General features: G+C 37.3%; 1 protein-coding gene across 2 annotated transcripts in view; it reads left to right on the top strand.

Moving 5' to 3' along the window:
- The first annotated feature begins 316 nt into the window (after positions 1-316).
- LOC126822194 (low-density lipoprotein receptor-related protein 1B) overlaps positions 317-15,218 on the top strand; it is a 45,556-nt gene continuing 30,654 nt past the window's right edge. For both annotated transcript variants that reach the window (XM_050550943.2, XM_050550950.2), the window contains exons 1-4: positions 317-445; positions 12,652-12,801; positions 13,284-13,400; positions 14,104-14,232. In XM_050550943.2, coding sequence (XP_050406900.1) covers positions 394-445; positions 12,652-12,801; positions 13,284-13,400; positions 14,104-14,232 — 448 coding nt within the window. In that variant the 5' untranslated portion in view covers positions 317-393. The remainder of the gene's footprint in view (positions 446-12,651; positions 12,802-13,283; positions 13,401-14,103; positions 14,233-15,218) is intronic.

Genomic DNA, 15,218 nt, shown 5'->3' with positions numbered 1-15,218 from the left:
AAGCACCAAAATCAGTCTTATATTATCCAATCAAATTACTAAAATTTCGTGACACAGGCCCCAGAGTGAATAAATTTGACTTAAATTTTCAGCAAATTCCCTTTACATTATGTGTGAACTGCCAGCTATTTATCTAATCTCCCACAATGTATCTTTAATCTTTTAATGTATTGTTTGTTCGTCGTCTTTGGAGGTTTTTAAATTGATTTCGTATTAACAAATCGATTGGATAATGACAGTGGTTATTATACGTCATATAGGAAAACACGTGCAACGGGAATGTATCTCGCGCCACCATCCATGTGACATAATTTGTTGTTACAGCTTCAAAGATCTTAGCTTGTACGGTGGCAACTTTCTGCTTTCTCTTACACAACATACTTGAAGACAGACATGAAAATATTTATATTTCTTATCTTTATTGGTTCGATCACGATTTCACACGGTAAGTATCTGATTTTTTTTTAGGCATTCATGTTTGATCGATGTGACTGCCATTTTTGTGTCTCAATATTAATTCATTGATTGTTGAAGATTTTGTCTTACTCATTGGTTTTAATCTTCAACCCCTAACCCCGAACTTATAGGTTTTTTTATCTTAAATACCTGACCCTAACCCTAATCCTAAAATGTAAAAGTGATGAATATAGAAAAGGGAGTCGGATCAAACATGATCGTCGATTTTTTTTATTGAATTTGAAAACAGTTATTGCTTCATAACATAAGTGTGAAGAATATGACCAATATAGGCCTATATGTATATGCAGTCCTTCACTCCTTGTGTCCAACAACATATTGAATTATAGTCTAAAACAACAAATCGGACGATCTATTCATTCATCGATTTTAATATTTATATTTATTTCCCATTCTCCAATACTTAATTTGACTTTCAAATATTCCATCCATAGTAAACGGCCAATAATGTTAATGTTGTATTTATATTTATTTCCTGGGGGGTCACGGTGGCTAATTGGGTAAGACGCTGGCTCGCTAGCCTGTTCGATCCCTGCATTGTCAGTAATGCAGGACAGAGGGCCTAACAAGGACAGCTGTCTAGTCGTTCGGATGGGACAAAAAACCGAGGTCCCGTGTACACATTGGCGTGCACGTTAAAAATCCCTTGAGAGTTGGAATTCGATATGTAGGCCGTAGTGCCGCTGTCCGGGCAAAATTTCCCTCATAGCACACTGTATGGTGTATGCCCGTCTTCATTAGCTCAGTTCGGAGTAGGACTTTAAACCCCATTTCATTTCATATTTATTTCCTGGGGGGTTGGATGGTGGAATGGTTAGCACGTGCGTGCTGTATCATAAGGCCTGTCATTGAGTCAACTGGCGTGGTTTCGAATGAATACCCGGTTGTACGTGACAAGGAATAGGGTCGCCTGTCCAACCTCGTGGGTTTTCTCCGGGTCCTCCGGTTTCTTCCCACTGCTAAAGACCCCTACGCGCAAGCGAATTATTGAAATAAAATTGAACCATGTGTTAGTCCCGAAATGACCTAGTTTGTGTCGAGTGGACGTTAAAACTTTAGTATTATCTGTTAACAGTGAACAGTTTCATCTCATTAACGAATCATCTTCAATTAATTACCCTGACCGGGGGGGTTGTATGGCTGAATGGTTAGCGTGCGCGCGCTGTATCATAAAGTCTGTCATTGAGTCGACTGGCGTGGTTTCGAATCCCCGGTTGTACGTGACAAGGAGTAGGGTCGCCTGTCCAACCTCGTGGGTTTTCTCCGGGTCCTCCGGTTTCCTCCCACTGCTAAAGACCCCTACGCACAAGCGAATTATAGAAATAAAATTAAACCATGTGTTAGTCCCGAAATGACCTAGTTTGTGTCGAGTGGACGTTAAACCCCATTTCTCTCTCTCTCTAATTACCCTGACCGTATTTGGTTATTGTTTAAGACATTCCACCTGTGCTATAAACCCACAGTTAACATTGAGTATAAGACAGAAGCAATAAAAACTAATTAAAAGTTCTTAATTAGTTTTTATACGCCCACATTTTCATGTGGACGTATTATGCCGTCGCCCCTGTCCGTCCGGACGTCCGTCCGTCCGTCCACAATTGTTTGTGGATTCTCTACAGGTCACAATTCTTATCCGATTTCGACGAAACTTGAAATATAGGTTTATCCCCAAAAGATCTCGGCTGCTTTCGATATTGGCATGTATCGGATCGAAACTTCATGGATTATGGCCCCTGTTTGTACGAAAAATCACGTTTTTAGCTTGTGGACCCTATAGAGGTCACAATTTTTATCCGATTTTGTTGAAACTTGAAATGTAAGTTTATAACCCAAAGATCTCAGTTCCTTTCGATATTTGCGCATATCCGACAGTAACTTCCTGAATTATGGCCCCTGATTGTACGAAAAATCACGTTTTTAGCTTGTGGACCCTATAGAAGTCATAATTGTTATCCGATTAAAAAACCGTTCTATTATATCACCGTTACACCCTAAGAATGACTGAGTTCGAATTTCGTGAAAATCGGCCCAAAATTGACAGACAAAATGGCCGCCATTCGTTCCCAAATAGCGTAAGAATATGGTATATCAAGGTTGTGGACCCGCTATAGGGGTCACAATTTTTATCCGATTTTGTTGAAACTTGAAATGTAAGTTTATAACCCAAAGATCTCGGTTCCTGTCGATATTCGTGCATATCGGACCGTAACTTCCTGAATTATGACCCTTGATTGAACAAAAAATCACGTTTTTAGCTTGTGGTCGCTGTAGAGGTCACAATTTTTATCTGATTTAAAAACCAACGTGTGAATATATCACCATTACACACTAAGATATTGGTTCCTTTTGATAATCGCGGATACCCGAACTTAACTTCCTGGATTATGGCTCCTGATTGTTCGAAAAATCGCATTTTTAGCTTGCGGATTCTCTAGAGGTCACAATTTTTTTTCCGATTTTAACAACCGTTCAAAGAAATAAAGTAAATAATTTTTAAAAAAAGCGTTAAAAACAAAATACAAAGAAGAAATCACAAATTTCTTGAATTCTAACGATACAAATAGCCAGAATTACTGGAATAATTTAAGGAAAGTATTAGGCCAAAATGTATCAAATGATATTCCTCCACTGTTAGACCCCAATGGAAGAATTGCTCATTCAAATTTTGATAAAGCTGAATTACTTAACAACTATTTCGGATCAATTTCAAATAACACTCAGCAAGGAGAATTACCAAAATTCAATGAGCGAACAAATTGTCTACTTGATATTCCTTTAGTCAAAGAAAAGAAAATCGCAGATCTTATAAGTATACTGAAATTGAAGAAAGCCAATGGATTTGATAATATTAGTAACAAGTTACTAAAATATACCAAAACCCCAATATGTGTACCATTAAAACATATCTTTAATAAATCACTAGAATCGGGCGTTTTTCCAACAATTTGGAAAAAAGCAAATGTCCTACCTTTCTATAAAAAGGGAGACAGCTCTCTAGTTTCAAACTACCGACCTATAAGCCTATTAAGTACTTTGAGTAAATTATTAGAAAAGGTAGTTTTCAAACACCTGTTTAACTACTTTCATGAAAACAATCTCTTGTACAAATACCAATCAGGGTTTCGACCGAACTACTCTACTGTTCATCATCAAGTGTTTCATGATGAGCAACTATATTCCTGCTATGTTTTTTGCGATATATCTAAATCGTTTGACCGCGTATATTTACCTGGTTTGATACACAAATTAAGTCAATATGAGGTTTCAAGCATTACGTGGTTGTCTAGTTATGTCCAAGACCGGACTCAATCAGGAGTTCCCCAGGGATCAGTTTTGGGCCCCTTTTTGTTTTTGACTTACATCAATGATGTACAAGATGTACTCCATAATGTGGCTAGATTATTTGCAGACGACACGACACTTGGATGTAGCAAACAGTCAGTTTCAGAGATAGAACAGTCCTTAAACTACTATCTGACAAATCTCAACATTTGGGCGAATAATTGGCTTATAAACTTTAATCCAAACAAAACAAAGGCTATTTTATTTAGCTCCAAAAAAACAGAAAATTATCCGAGTCTGATATTCGATAATCAAGCACTTGAAGTGGTTAAATGTCACAAACACTTGGGCATTACCCTTTCAAATGACGCCAAATGGACCATCCATATAGAAACTATTATCTCGTCCACCTCAAAAGTATTAAATATTTTGCGTAAACTAAAATTCACCTTTAATAGACAAACTCTAACGTATATTTGATATTCATTAGGCCAAAATTGGAATACGCATGTGAAGTGTGGGATGGGTGTAACGTTTCCAATACCGAAAAACTTGAAAAGGTACAACTAGAAACTGCCAGGATTGTCACTGGACTAACTAAAACTTGTTCTCGTGAAGCGCTTTATTTTGAAACCGGATGGAATAAATTGTCAGACAGACGTACACAAAAGCGACTAACTACATTTTTTCAAATTAAAAATCAGAGAAACCCAGCATACTTATGACATTCTAGAATATTATCAACAAACACCACAAAAATACAATTTAAGAAACATTAGCAAATATAGATATCCTTATTGTAGAACAACATTACACCAAACTTCGTACTTCCCCACAACAATTCGAGATTGGGAATTATTAGAGGACCCCATAAAGCAATCAACCAACATCAAATCCTTCAAATATCTATACAAACAAAAATTACGTTCCTTAATTCATAAAGCGCCAATCTACTACTGTAAAGGTAATAGACATGAAAATATTATTCACACTAGAATACGGCATGAGTGTAGTTCGTTGCAAAATGATTTGTATGAAATAAACGTTGTGAATGATCCCACATGTTCTTGTGGCAAATTTATAGAAAATGCCGAACACTATTTCCTGCAATGTCACTTATATGATGTAGTTCGTGCCGAACTATTAAATACATTGTCAAATTATTCTGTGATAAATATAGATATCCTATTGTGCGGCAATTCAGAATTGTCAATTGAGATGAATACAAACCTTTTCCTTGAAGTTCACAAATATATCAAACTTTCAAAACGATTTAAATAAAAGTTATTGTTAGTAGTTACGTCTTAGAATAAATTATTAGCTATAGCTTTTTTGGTGGTTATATTTTTTTTTTTTTTTTTTAATACTTTTTTTTTCGCACCCCCACCCCCCATTTTTTTTTTATCATTTTATACATGCATCAGTTCATATATATCCCATTTATTAAACTTTATTTTTCAATGTTTTAAATATAATTTTATATTTTATTTATCACTTCTTCACTTATTTTATATAGAGCTTTGCGATATAATTCATCTGACTTTACTTCTATTACTTATAAATTATTTATTATTGTATATACTATTTTTCGCAATCTTGTTTGTATTAAATTTTGTCTATCATTTGTATGTATGGAAAGGGCTTTTCTAAGTTCTTGAAACTTGTGCTCAATCCTTTTGATATTTGTCAATAAAATATGTTTAAACTAAAAACCGTTTAAATACATCACCATTCCACCATAATGAAGGTTTAGTCGTATTTCGGGAAAATCGAAATGAAACTGCCAGACAAAATGGCCACTCTTTCGATGCAAATTGTGTAGACGTGTGTAAGACGAAGGTTGTGGACCCTCTAGAGGTCACAATTTTTATCCGATTTTGATGAAACTTAAAACATATCTTTATATCCCAAAGATCTCAGTCCCTTTTGATGTTTGCACATTTCAGGCCATAACTTTCTGGATTATTTCCCCTGATTATACAAAAAAATCGTGTTTGTTTTTAGCATGTTCTCTATCCATCTCTTGCAAAATGTGGTATCCTGCCTAGCAGCCGCTGGTTTTATACTTTCGATGGCCTACACTACATGAAGATCTGACCAGTTGCAGTGGGGGAGGTCGCGTCAGGGGTCATACGAGAAGTCGCCGTAATAGACCGTTTCAATGGCTTATTCCTCACTTAACCAAAACAGCAGAACAGTATAGTAAAGATCCTAGTGTAGTAAGGACAAGTAAAGCGAATTTTTGAACTATAAGAAACGAAACGAAATAGGATCTGTGTTTTAATCAGATTGATCCTAAAAATATATACCGACTCACTAACCAGACGAGGGTTCCGAAGGGTTCAAGGGTTCGACCCCCCCCCCACCACCACCATTCAAACGTTCATTCAAATACATCGGCATTAAAAATTACATTAAAAAAATGATTTAAAAGGGATTAACAATACTTGGAATGACGGTCAGACTTTTAATACAATAACCTATGGTGTATAAGTAGGTCGATCGTTTCAACCCTTCGTTAAAGAACAGTTCCTTATTTTAGACTCTCCCCGTATGTCTTTATCGTCGTCCAGATCTATATTTCGTTTCGGTTTATTTTATACTTTCGATGGACTCTACTAACCGGTTGTAGTGTAAGGTCGTGTCAGAGGTCATACGAGCGGCTTTTGACACTATGACGTCAGACATTTAATGTTTCTAGTGGGTTACCCACAGATCTGAGGACCTCGCGCCAAAAACTCGCTGTAACAGACCTTTTCATTGGTTAATCCCTCACATCATCCAGAAGATGGGTTATATAACAACTCTTCCAAATCCTAGTGTATTAAAAGACAAGTAAAGCGAAATTTTGGAAGAAACAAAATAAGACCTGTGTTTCAATCGGATTTATTGTCCTCAGAAATTCTCTAGTAATATAATATTTAACAAAAACGCGAGTTGTTGAGAATCTTTTATAACAAAGAGAAACACCACAATTTGATATCTTCATTGCTATGGTTACGCATACAAAGGAAATATACGTCTCTTACATCACGCACGAAATATTTTTTTTATCTTTATAAAGTGATCTGTTATTGATAAGCAAAGCGAAATTTAAGGTTGTGATATCTAAAGGAAACGTAACGACGCAAAGAATTGCTTACCGTACCGGTATCGTATAGGCTTTCATTTATTCCATGTCCGATTCTAAATGAAGTTTGGTTTGTTAAACTTACCGGTATTGATCCGCTATCTTAAGTTGGAAAACTATTGAAATTCAAAATTGCTCAACGAATTTGAAGAGTTACCGACCCTTGTAAATATTCTACAGACCGGAACCCTGTGCCAATTTCAAGTTGCACAATGCCCCATCCATGGCAAGCTTGAATGCTATGTAGAGACAAAGTTTTGAGACTTTCAAACCTGTCAGATTGCTGCTTTTGAATGTATATTCGTTGACTGGCACACCAGTTTAATTATTGTTTTATTAATTATTCACCTGGAATAAATATTTTTATTTATAGTCATAAAGTAATGGTAATAGTAATTAATTACTTTCAATGTAATGGGTAATGGTAATTAATTACATTGCTAAAAATGAGAAAGTAATTGTAATGATTACATTTAAAAAGTAATGGTAATGTAATTAATTGCATTGGCAATGAAATGGCCCAAGCCCTGCTATGCTGAAAATTTCAGTCAAATTGCTCGAGAAAACCTTATCTTAAAATCTCTGTAGCCGCAATTGCCATCACGATAATTAACAAGTCTCGATTATCCATATTTGCGTTTAATCATCAACGGACGTTACACAGTAGATCAGATTCAAATCCAATGAAAATCGGACGGATAAGATGGCATCGAGATTCGAGAGTTGATTATGGTCTTTTCATATTAATAAAGTGACTAAGATGGCATCAAGAGTTGATTATGGTCTTTTCATTTCAGGCCTAAAGAAAGACCTGTAATTGGCATTATGCAAGAGCAAATCTGCCTATTACAGGTCTTTCGTAAGGCCTGAAATGTTTTCTAAAGTATTAATTAGACATTAATTAACTGATCCAGGCCTTAATCAACTCTCGATGGCATCAGATTTCTCCGATATTAAATAGATTAGAAAGGTTAAGCGATACTTTGATTAAATCAAATATGGAGGACCGAGACTTAGCTTCGATCAACCAGAACGGTGGTTGAAATTATTGCACACGTCTGTCAAACCTTCAAAGGCTAATATTTTCGCTTGCAATTGAGTAATTTGAAAGAAATTTTCAAATTCTTCATTTTACATCATCTACTTTCGAACTATTATAGCAAGAATGGCTAGTTCTTTATCTAAATCTTACATAATATATCTTTAAATAAGAAAATAAACAGATGGTTTATAAATACGGCATGAAGTACGTACATCATGCACTTAAACTGAGTGGAAATGCACTGGATATATTATACGAAATACGATTATTGTTTTATAAAGACATCGTTCAGTCATAAACAGTAATTGTATTCCATAGCTTGTGACCATTGTATTATATAAGATAATTAAAAGCGGATAAGTGGCGACTTCCGTCTTATTAAAATCATGTTATCAAAAACATGTGTTAAAGGAGCTCAATCGCTACTATTTGGGACCGACCTAGAAATTGACCCTAAGGGGTCGCAACGCATATAATGATGTAATCTGATTGTATATAAACTGGTTTACATTCAATTGTTTCCGTTTTGACTCTTAATTTCAAATCAGTTATGTCCAGCGAAATACGACAGGAGTCTCAACCGAATGGTAATTTCTAGCGCCTGGTTATTCCAGTCTATTGCGCATGATCTCCAGATAAGATGTTTGACAATAGTGTTGTGGAATATGTCTAGCCTCGTTCTTTCTGGTCACTTGTTACAAATGACGCTGAAACGCAATATGGTACACTATTCGTGTACCCAATGGTAAAATGGTTATTTTGTCTTAAATATTGGTTATCAGAAGCCTACCTTTTCCTGGTAAGATCACAACATCCATGTTGATTTGAATTGACAAATTATTCATGTTTTCAACGTGTAACACTTTGTATGATATTGAGTTAGAGACTTAGCTACTTTAAATGGTACTTTATCATTTAATCACCTTTTTTTTTCAATAAGGTACGGTTAATACTCAGATGGATATAGTCAAGCTATGTTTGGCTGTGTTCACATCTGTGTAAATAAAGTACTTATCTCGTCACGAATAGAAATAATTTGCCATTATTCTAAAAACATCCTCTTCCAAACCGAGGTCCCGTGTACGTAAAAGATCACTTTTGGAACTCGATATAAGCGTAGGCCGTAGCGCCGCTGTCCGGGCAAAATTTCATTCCCATCCTGATTCAAGATGCATCATGTAAGAGATAAAATATTCCTATAGCAGGTCTTTTTTCTGGCTTTAAATCTTATATCAATCATTTAAACATTTATTAACATGACAAAAGGATTAGAACACCAGCTAGTTTTAAAATATAAATTTAACATTAAATGGATCATCGAGACTTATACTCGATTGTCAAGTACCGTTGCTACGATATAGAACATTCTACGTTAGATCTTGTCAAACCTTCCAACACTCATAACGTCGCCTAGAGTAAAGTAAAGTAATTTGAATGAAATTATCATTTTTCATTATCTATTTTTGAAGTTTATAACAAGAATGGTCCACTCTTTATCCAAATCAGGGGGTTTTGATGGCCGAATGGTTATTACGTGCGCGCTGTATCGTAAGGTCTGTCATTGAGTCAACTGGCCTGGTTTCGATTTCCCGGTTGTACGTGACAAGGAGTAGGGTCGGCTGTCCAACCTCGTGGGTTTTCTCCGGGTTCTCCGGTTTCCTCCCACTGCTAATGACGCGCAAGCGAATTATTGAAATAAAATTAACCATATGTTAATCCTGGAATGACCTAGTTTGTGACGAGTGGGCGTTAAACCCCCCCCCTCCCTCTCTCTCTCTCTCTCTCTCTCTCTCTCTCTCTCTCTCTCTCTCTCTCTCATCCAAATCATACATATTGCATCTTTAGATATACATGTCTCGTTTTTTATGTGGAATATTTATAATTGACAATCTGAAAGACACGGTGTCATAACACAACAGTATAAGGATGAATCCATCTAATTCCATGTCATTCAGTACCAACGTGTCTGTAGGTATATCCATTGTCCTGGCACTGAGTTCGCAAAGCATTATCAGACTTAAATTAAGAATTTACTCAAAATTGTTCGCTTTATTTTAACCAAAATATAGCCCGGTATAAAACTTTTGTTGTTTGAATGTATCAAATACATCAACAAGAAACTATGTAGAAAGTTTTGTGTTTCTGGATTAAAGATATTTCTCATAAACAGTGATTGAAAGTCGAGTAAATTCTTAACTTAAGCCTGAGAATGCTTTGTGAACTTGGGGGCAGATCTATATTTATTACCAGTGTCATATTGGTCTATAATTACTTCCTCCATAGGTATATATGGCGAATTGTTACACACGCACACCTGCTACCTCAACCCCACCTCGCCACAAATCTAAACAGTTGGACAGGGGCATTATATACACTTCTTTAGAGATGGACAGTCCTAGAAATGTATGTTTTATTAATATATAACATGATCATCCTTTATGTCAACATAATCATACCCCCCCCCCCCAAACGCCTGATCACCACCCAGATTCGGAATCTACGCAAAAAACTGGTCTAGGAAAACTTGGTCTCAAAAATTCACAGCTCGGGTGGCAACCCCCCCCCCCCCCCCCGCTTTCAGCCACCGGACTAGTACATATAGCGAAGATTAAGTCCAGAATGGCTACTGCTGGGCGATGAATGGAATTTAAAAGAGCTAAACCTCAAACTCAACTTTATCCATTAATAATCGAAATTAAAAACACGAATTATGATTCAATTAAATCTTAAATAATGCATCTTTATCTGATTTGGCGTGGGGGGGTTGGATGGCTGAATGGTTAGCGTGCGCGCGCTGTATCATAAAGTCTGTCATTGAGTCGACTGGCGTGGTTTCGAATCCCCGGTTGTACGTGGCAAGGAGTAGGGTCGCCTGTCCAACCTCGTGGGTTTTCTCCGGGTCCTCCGGTTTCCTCCCACTGCTAAAGACCCCTACGCGCAAGCGAATTATGTAAATAAAATTAAACCATATGTTAGTCCCGAAATGACCTAGTTTGTGTCGAGTGGACGTTAAACCCCATTTCTCTCTCTCTCTCTCTGATTTGGCGTCATTCTATTCAGCTACCTACTTAGATACATTATGTAAGATTTAGATAAAGAACTGGCCATTCTTGCTATAATAGTTAGAAATTAGATGATGTAAAATGAATAATTTGAAAATTTCATTCAAATTACTCTATTTCAAGCGAAGATATTAGCCTTTGAAGGTTTGACAGACGTGTGCAATAATTTCAACCACCGTACTAGTTGATTGAAGCTAAGTCTCGGTCCTCCATATTTGATTAAATCAAAGTATCACTGAACCATTCTAATCTATTTAATATCGGAGAAATCCGATGCCATCTAGAGTTGATTATGGTCTGGATAGGTTAATTAATGTCTAATTAATACTTTAGAAAACATTTCAGGGCTAAAGAAAGACCTGCAATAGTCAGATTAAGCTCTTGAATAATGCATGTTTAAACAACCTTTTACGCCCATCCTCATTAAACTGCGTTTCTATTTAACATCATTCAATAAGACATGAAAGAATCTTTGATATTATAGAAGAAGGGATGTGAAGCCTTCCACCATTATTTTACAATAACAAGTAGACATGAAAAACTCTTGTTTATTTTGAGATAAAAAAAAAAATGGTTTGATGTTGATGACTTTATAAAGAGCGCATGATGACATTTTATATAAGTATTCCGGGGTTTTTTTTGCGGGTAGAGGGGGGGGGGGTCATCCGAAGGTTTCTAAGTTGGCGTCTTCTGTGCCACACTGATCAGCAGTGAATATTCGCTGGGCTGCTACAATCACTGAGGGGGATGACATCGGTGTGGCTTAATGAGCTCGTGATATTAACTTTTTTCTACCTGCAAATAAGATTCTTAAACATTTTTTTCAAGTATTAGAAAAATAAATAATTGTGTTCGGAGTTTATCTGGATAAAAATATTTCATATTTAGTGTAAATTGGTATATAAAATGAGTAAAAGGCACCATTCTGCCCGAACCAGTTAACGCAACAATGTCGTATGTAAACAATGCATGCGCCATAGTCAATGATGGACGCCCCGTAATGTGACGTCACCTGTAGAAGACATACTACCATACCTGACAAGACCAAAAGGAAGAATGGACCAGGCCCCGCACTCACAACAAGACCAAGAAAGAGTTGCACCACCTTGCCATTCAACCGGACAAATCGACCAGACCGAGTGGTCTAATGTGTGTTGGCTGGAGTGGTGCGGGGGGGGGGGGTCTAATGTGTGTGCTTTAGATTATTAGGCCTGTCATTGAGTCAGGTGGCGCGGGTTTGATCCCAAAAGCTTGCACGTGACAGAGTTGAATCCGCATCCAGTTACCTCCAGCTTCTAAACACAAGCAGGTTACTGAAATAAATTGTACCATATGTTAGTCCCGCCTCAGTTGTGTCGAGTGGATGTTAAATCCAATATCGTGCTCTCTTAATCGAAGTTGAAGTATATTGGTACTTCTTGTATATATGGTGGAAAAGGAAGAACAGAATAAATACGCTGTGGCTGTCTCCAAATTATACAGCAATCTGATCCTATTTCGTTTCATTTTTTATACAGTAGTTCAAAATTTCGTTTTATTTGTCTGTACTACACTAGTGTAGGCCATCGAAGGTATAAAAAAACGGAACGAAATATAGATCTGTATTTTAATCAGACTGAGTGAATTATACAGTAGGCCTATAATATCTTATTTTCCAGGGTTATGGTGGCCTATTTTAAGCGAGGATGAAGCTGTACACAACTGTACTGATGACCAATTTCCATGTAAAAACAACCAATGTATAAATAAAGTGTGGGTATGCGATAATTATGAAGATTGTCCAGAGGGTGAAGACGAAAAAGACTGTAGTAAGTACGGCAAATTTGACAGAATTCCAAAAGATACACAACTATAAAATAGTACCTGGCATTTTGAACTTAGTGCCGGACATGTATTTATAATATCAATAAAAAAGACAGATCGGTGCCGAACAAAATGACAGGCACCAGAGGTTTTGTGCCGGACAAAGCCTGAATCTGTGCCTGACATTGTCTTTGACGGGTGCCTTATTTCCAGGCTTGTAAACTTGCTTATTCTACCGATCACGTTAGGGCTTAGTCCCCCGATATTTTGATAATAGAGTAACCCCGTATTGAGTGTTGATTGGCCTTCTGATATTTAAGAGTGTTTTAAATAAGCTCCTTCCTTTACGTGAAATTAAATATTTGCAATCAACCCACAGCCACAGTTATGTTATTTACAATGGCGTTTTACCTCAAATAAAGAACCGTAAGATTTATTTTCAATACTACAATAATAATCGGGATTTATTTTATATGTTTTATTTAAGCACGTGAAGTATGTCCTGTTAAATGGTTTAACTGTGATAATGGACGATGTATTGATCCTGATTTTAATTGTGATGGTGTTGATCAGTGTAGTGACGGATCAGATGAACAATCATGTTGTAAGTCTTTGAATGGTTAACGTGTGCGCGCTGTATCATAGACTGTCATTGAGTCAACTGGCGTGTTTCGATTCCCATATTGTACGTGACAAGGAGTAGGGTCGCCTGTCCAACCTCGTGGGTTTTCTCTGGGTCCCCCGGTTTCCTCCCACTCTTAAAGACCCCTACGCGCAAGCGAATTATTGAAATAAATTTGAACCATATGTTAGTCCAGAAATGATTTAGTTTGTGTCGAGTGGACGTTAAACCCCATTTCTCTCTCCCTCCCTTGAATATTAAAAACATATAAACACAACCACTAGTCATGTTTTAAGTCGGTCAGTGTAGGATCATATAAACACAACCATTAGTCATGTTGTAAGTCGGTAGGATCATATCAACACAACCATTAGTCATGCTGTAAGTCGGTCAGTGTAGGATCAGGACAGAGAGTCTGGCAAGGGATAACGTATAGTCGTTCGGATAGGACAAAAACCAAAGTCACGTGTTCACGTTGGCGTGCTCGTGAAAGAGCCCTTGACAGTTGGAATTCGATATAAGAGTAGGCCGTACCGCCGTGGTCCTGGCAAAATTTTCACCATAACACTGTGCACGGCTTATAGCCGTCTTTATTCACCCGTATGGGCAAGAAATGTATAGGGCGTTAAACCTCATTTCATTTTAATACGATTTTCAGCGTATAATTTATGGTTTTATTTTTCAGCTGATCAAGACTTAAAGACATGTGTCCACAGTTCATTTAAATGTGCGAAGGATGATGCCTGTATACCCAGTGACTTTGTTTGTGATGGATCTGAAGATTGTTTGGATGGTTCTGATGAAAAGAATTGTGGTAAATCATTACATTCCTTTTTATACGCCCACATTTTCATGTGGTGGTATACTGTCGTCGCCTCTGTGTGATGTTACTGCATCTAGGCGTTTACTTTGAATGTAACCGATGTTCCGAATTTTAGCTGGATCGGATTAAAGGTTTTGCAGATAAGGTCCATTAAATTTGGGTGATTTCGGCAAAAATAGGGGTTACCACCAATATTCAAATGACCATATTCGAGTTTAGAAACTGATTGGTCAAATTTGCTGAGTATTTCAGCATAATCTTTTCATTTGTCTTATATTGATAACTCAGAATCTGGAGGTAATAACCTGACTGTCAAATAAAACATGTAGATATGGCTATTATGTTACTAATAGCAACCTGTTTGTTCCAAGGTTGGGGGGGGGGGGTCAATGGGTAAGGCGCTGGCTCGCTAGCTTGGAGGTCGGGTGTTCGATCCCTGCATTGGCCGAGAAACTTCATCCAGATTTTCCGGCCTGGTTCCCCCATGTCAGTGATGCAGAACGGAGGGCCTAACAAGAACATCTGTCTAGTCGTTGGGATGGGACGAAAAACCGAGGTCCCGTGTACACATTGGCGTGCACGTAAAAGATCCATTGACAGTTGGAGTAGCCGTAGTGCCGCTGTCTGGGCAAAATTTCCCTCATAGCACACTGTATGGCGTAAGCCCGTCTTCATTAGCCCACTTCGGAGCAGAACAGTAAGACGTTAAAACCCATTTCATTTTTGGTTCGACGGCTGTTTTCTCTTGGTTTTTATTTCTAGTAAAAAGATAAATTTGGAATTATCATTAAATTATCAGGTATCGTTTTCCTTCAAGATATTACTAACCCAACCCATGGCATACCCCCTTCTTCATTAGCCCAGTCGGTACAGAACTTCAGTAGAACGTTAAACCCCATTTCATTTCATTAGCCCAGTCGGAGCAAACAGTAGCACGTTAAACCCCACTTTATTTCCCCAGTCAGTGCAGAACAGTG

This window comes from Patella vulgata, chromosome 1 (assembly GCF_932274485.2).
Source record: "Patella vulgata chromosome 1, xgPatVulg1.2, whole genome shotgun sequence".
In the NCBI taxonomy this organism is placed as follows: Eukaryota; Metazoa; Mollusca; class Gastropoda; family Patellidae; genus Patella; species Patella vulgata.
Note: the sequence above shows the minus strand (reverse complement) of the source record. Positions and strands in the feature narration are given on the sequence as shown.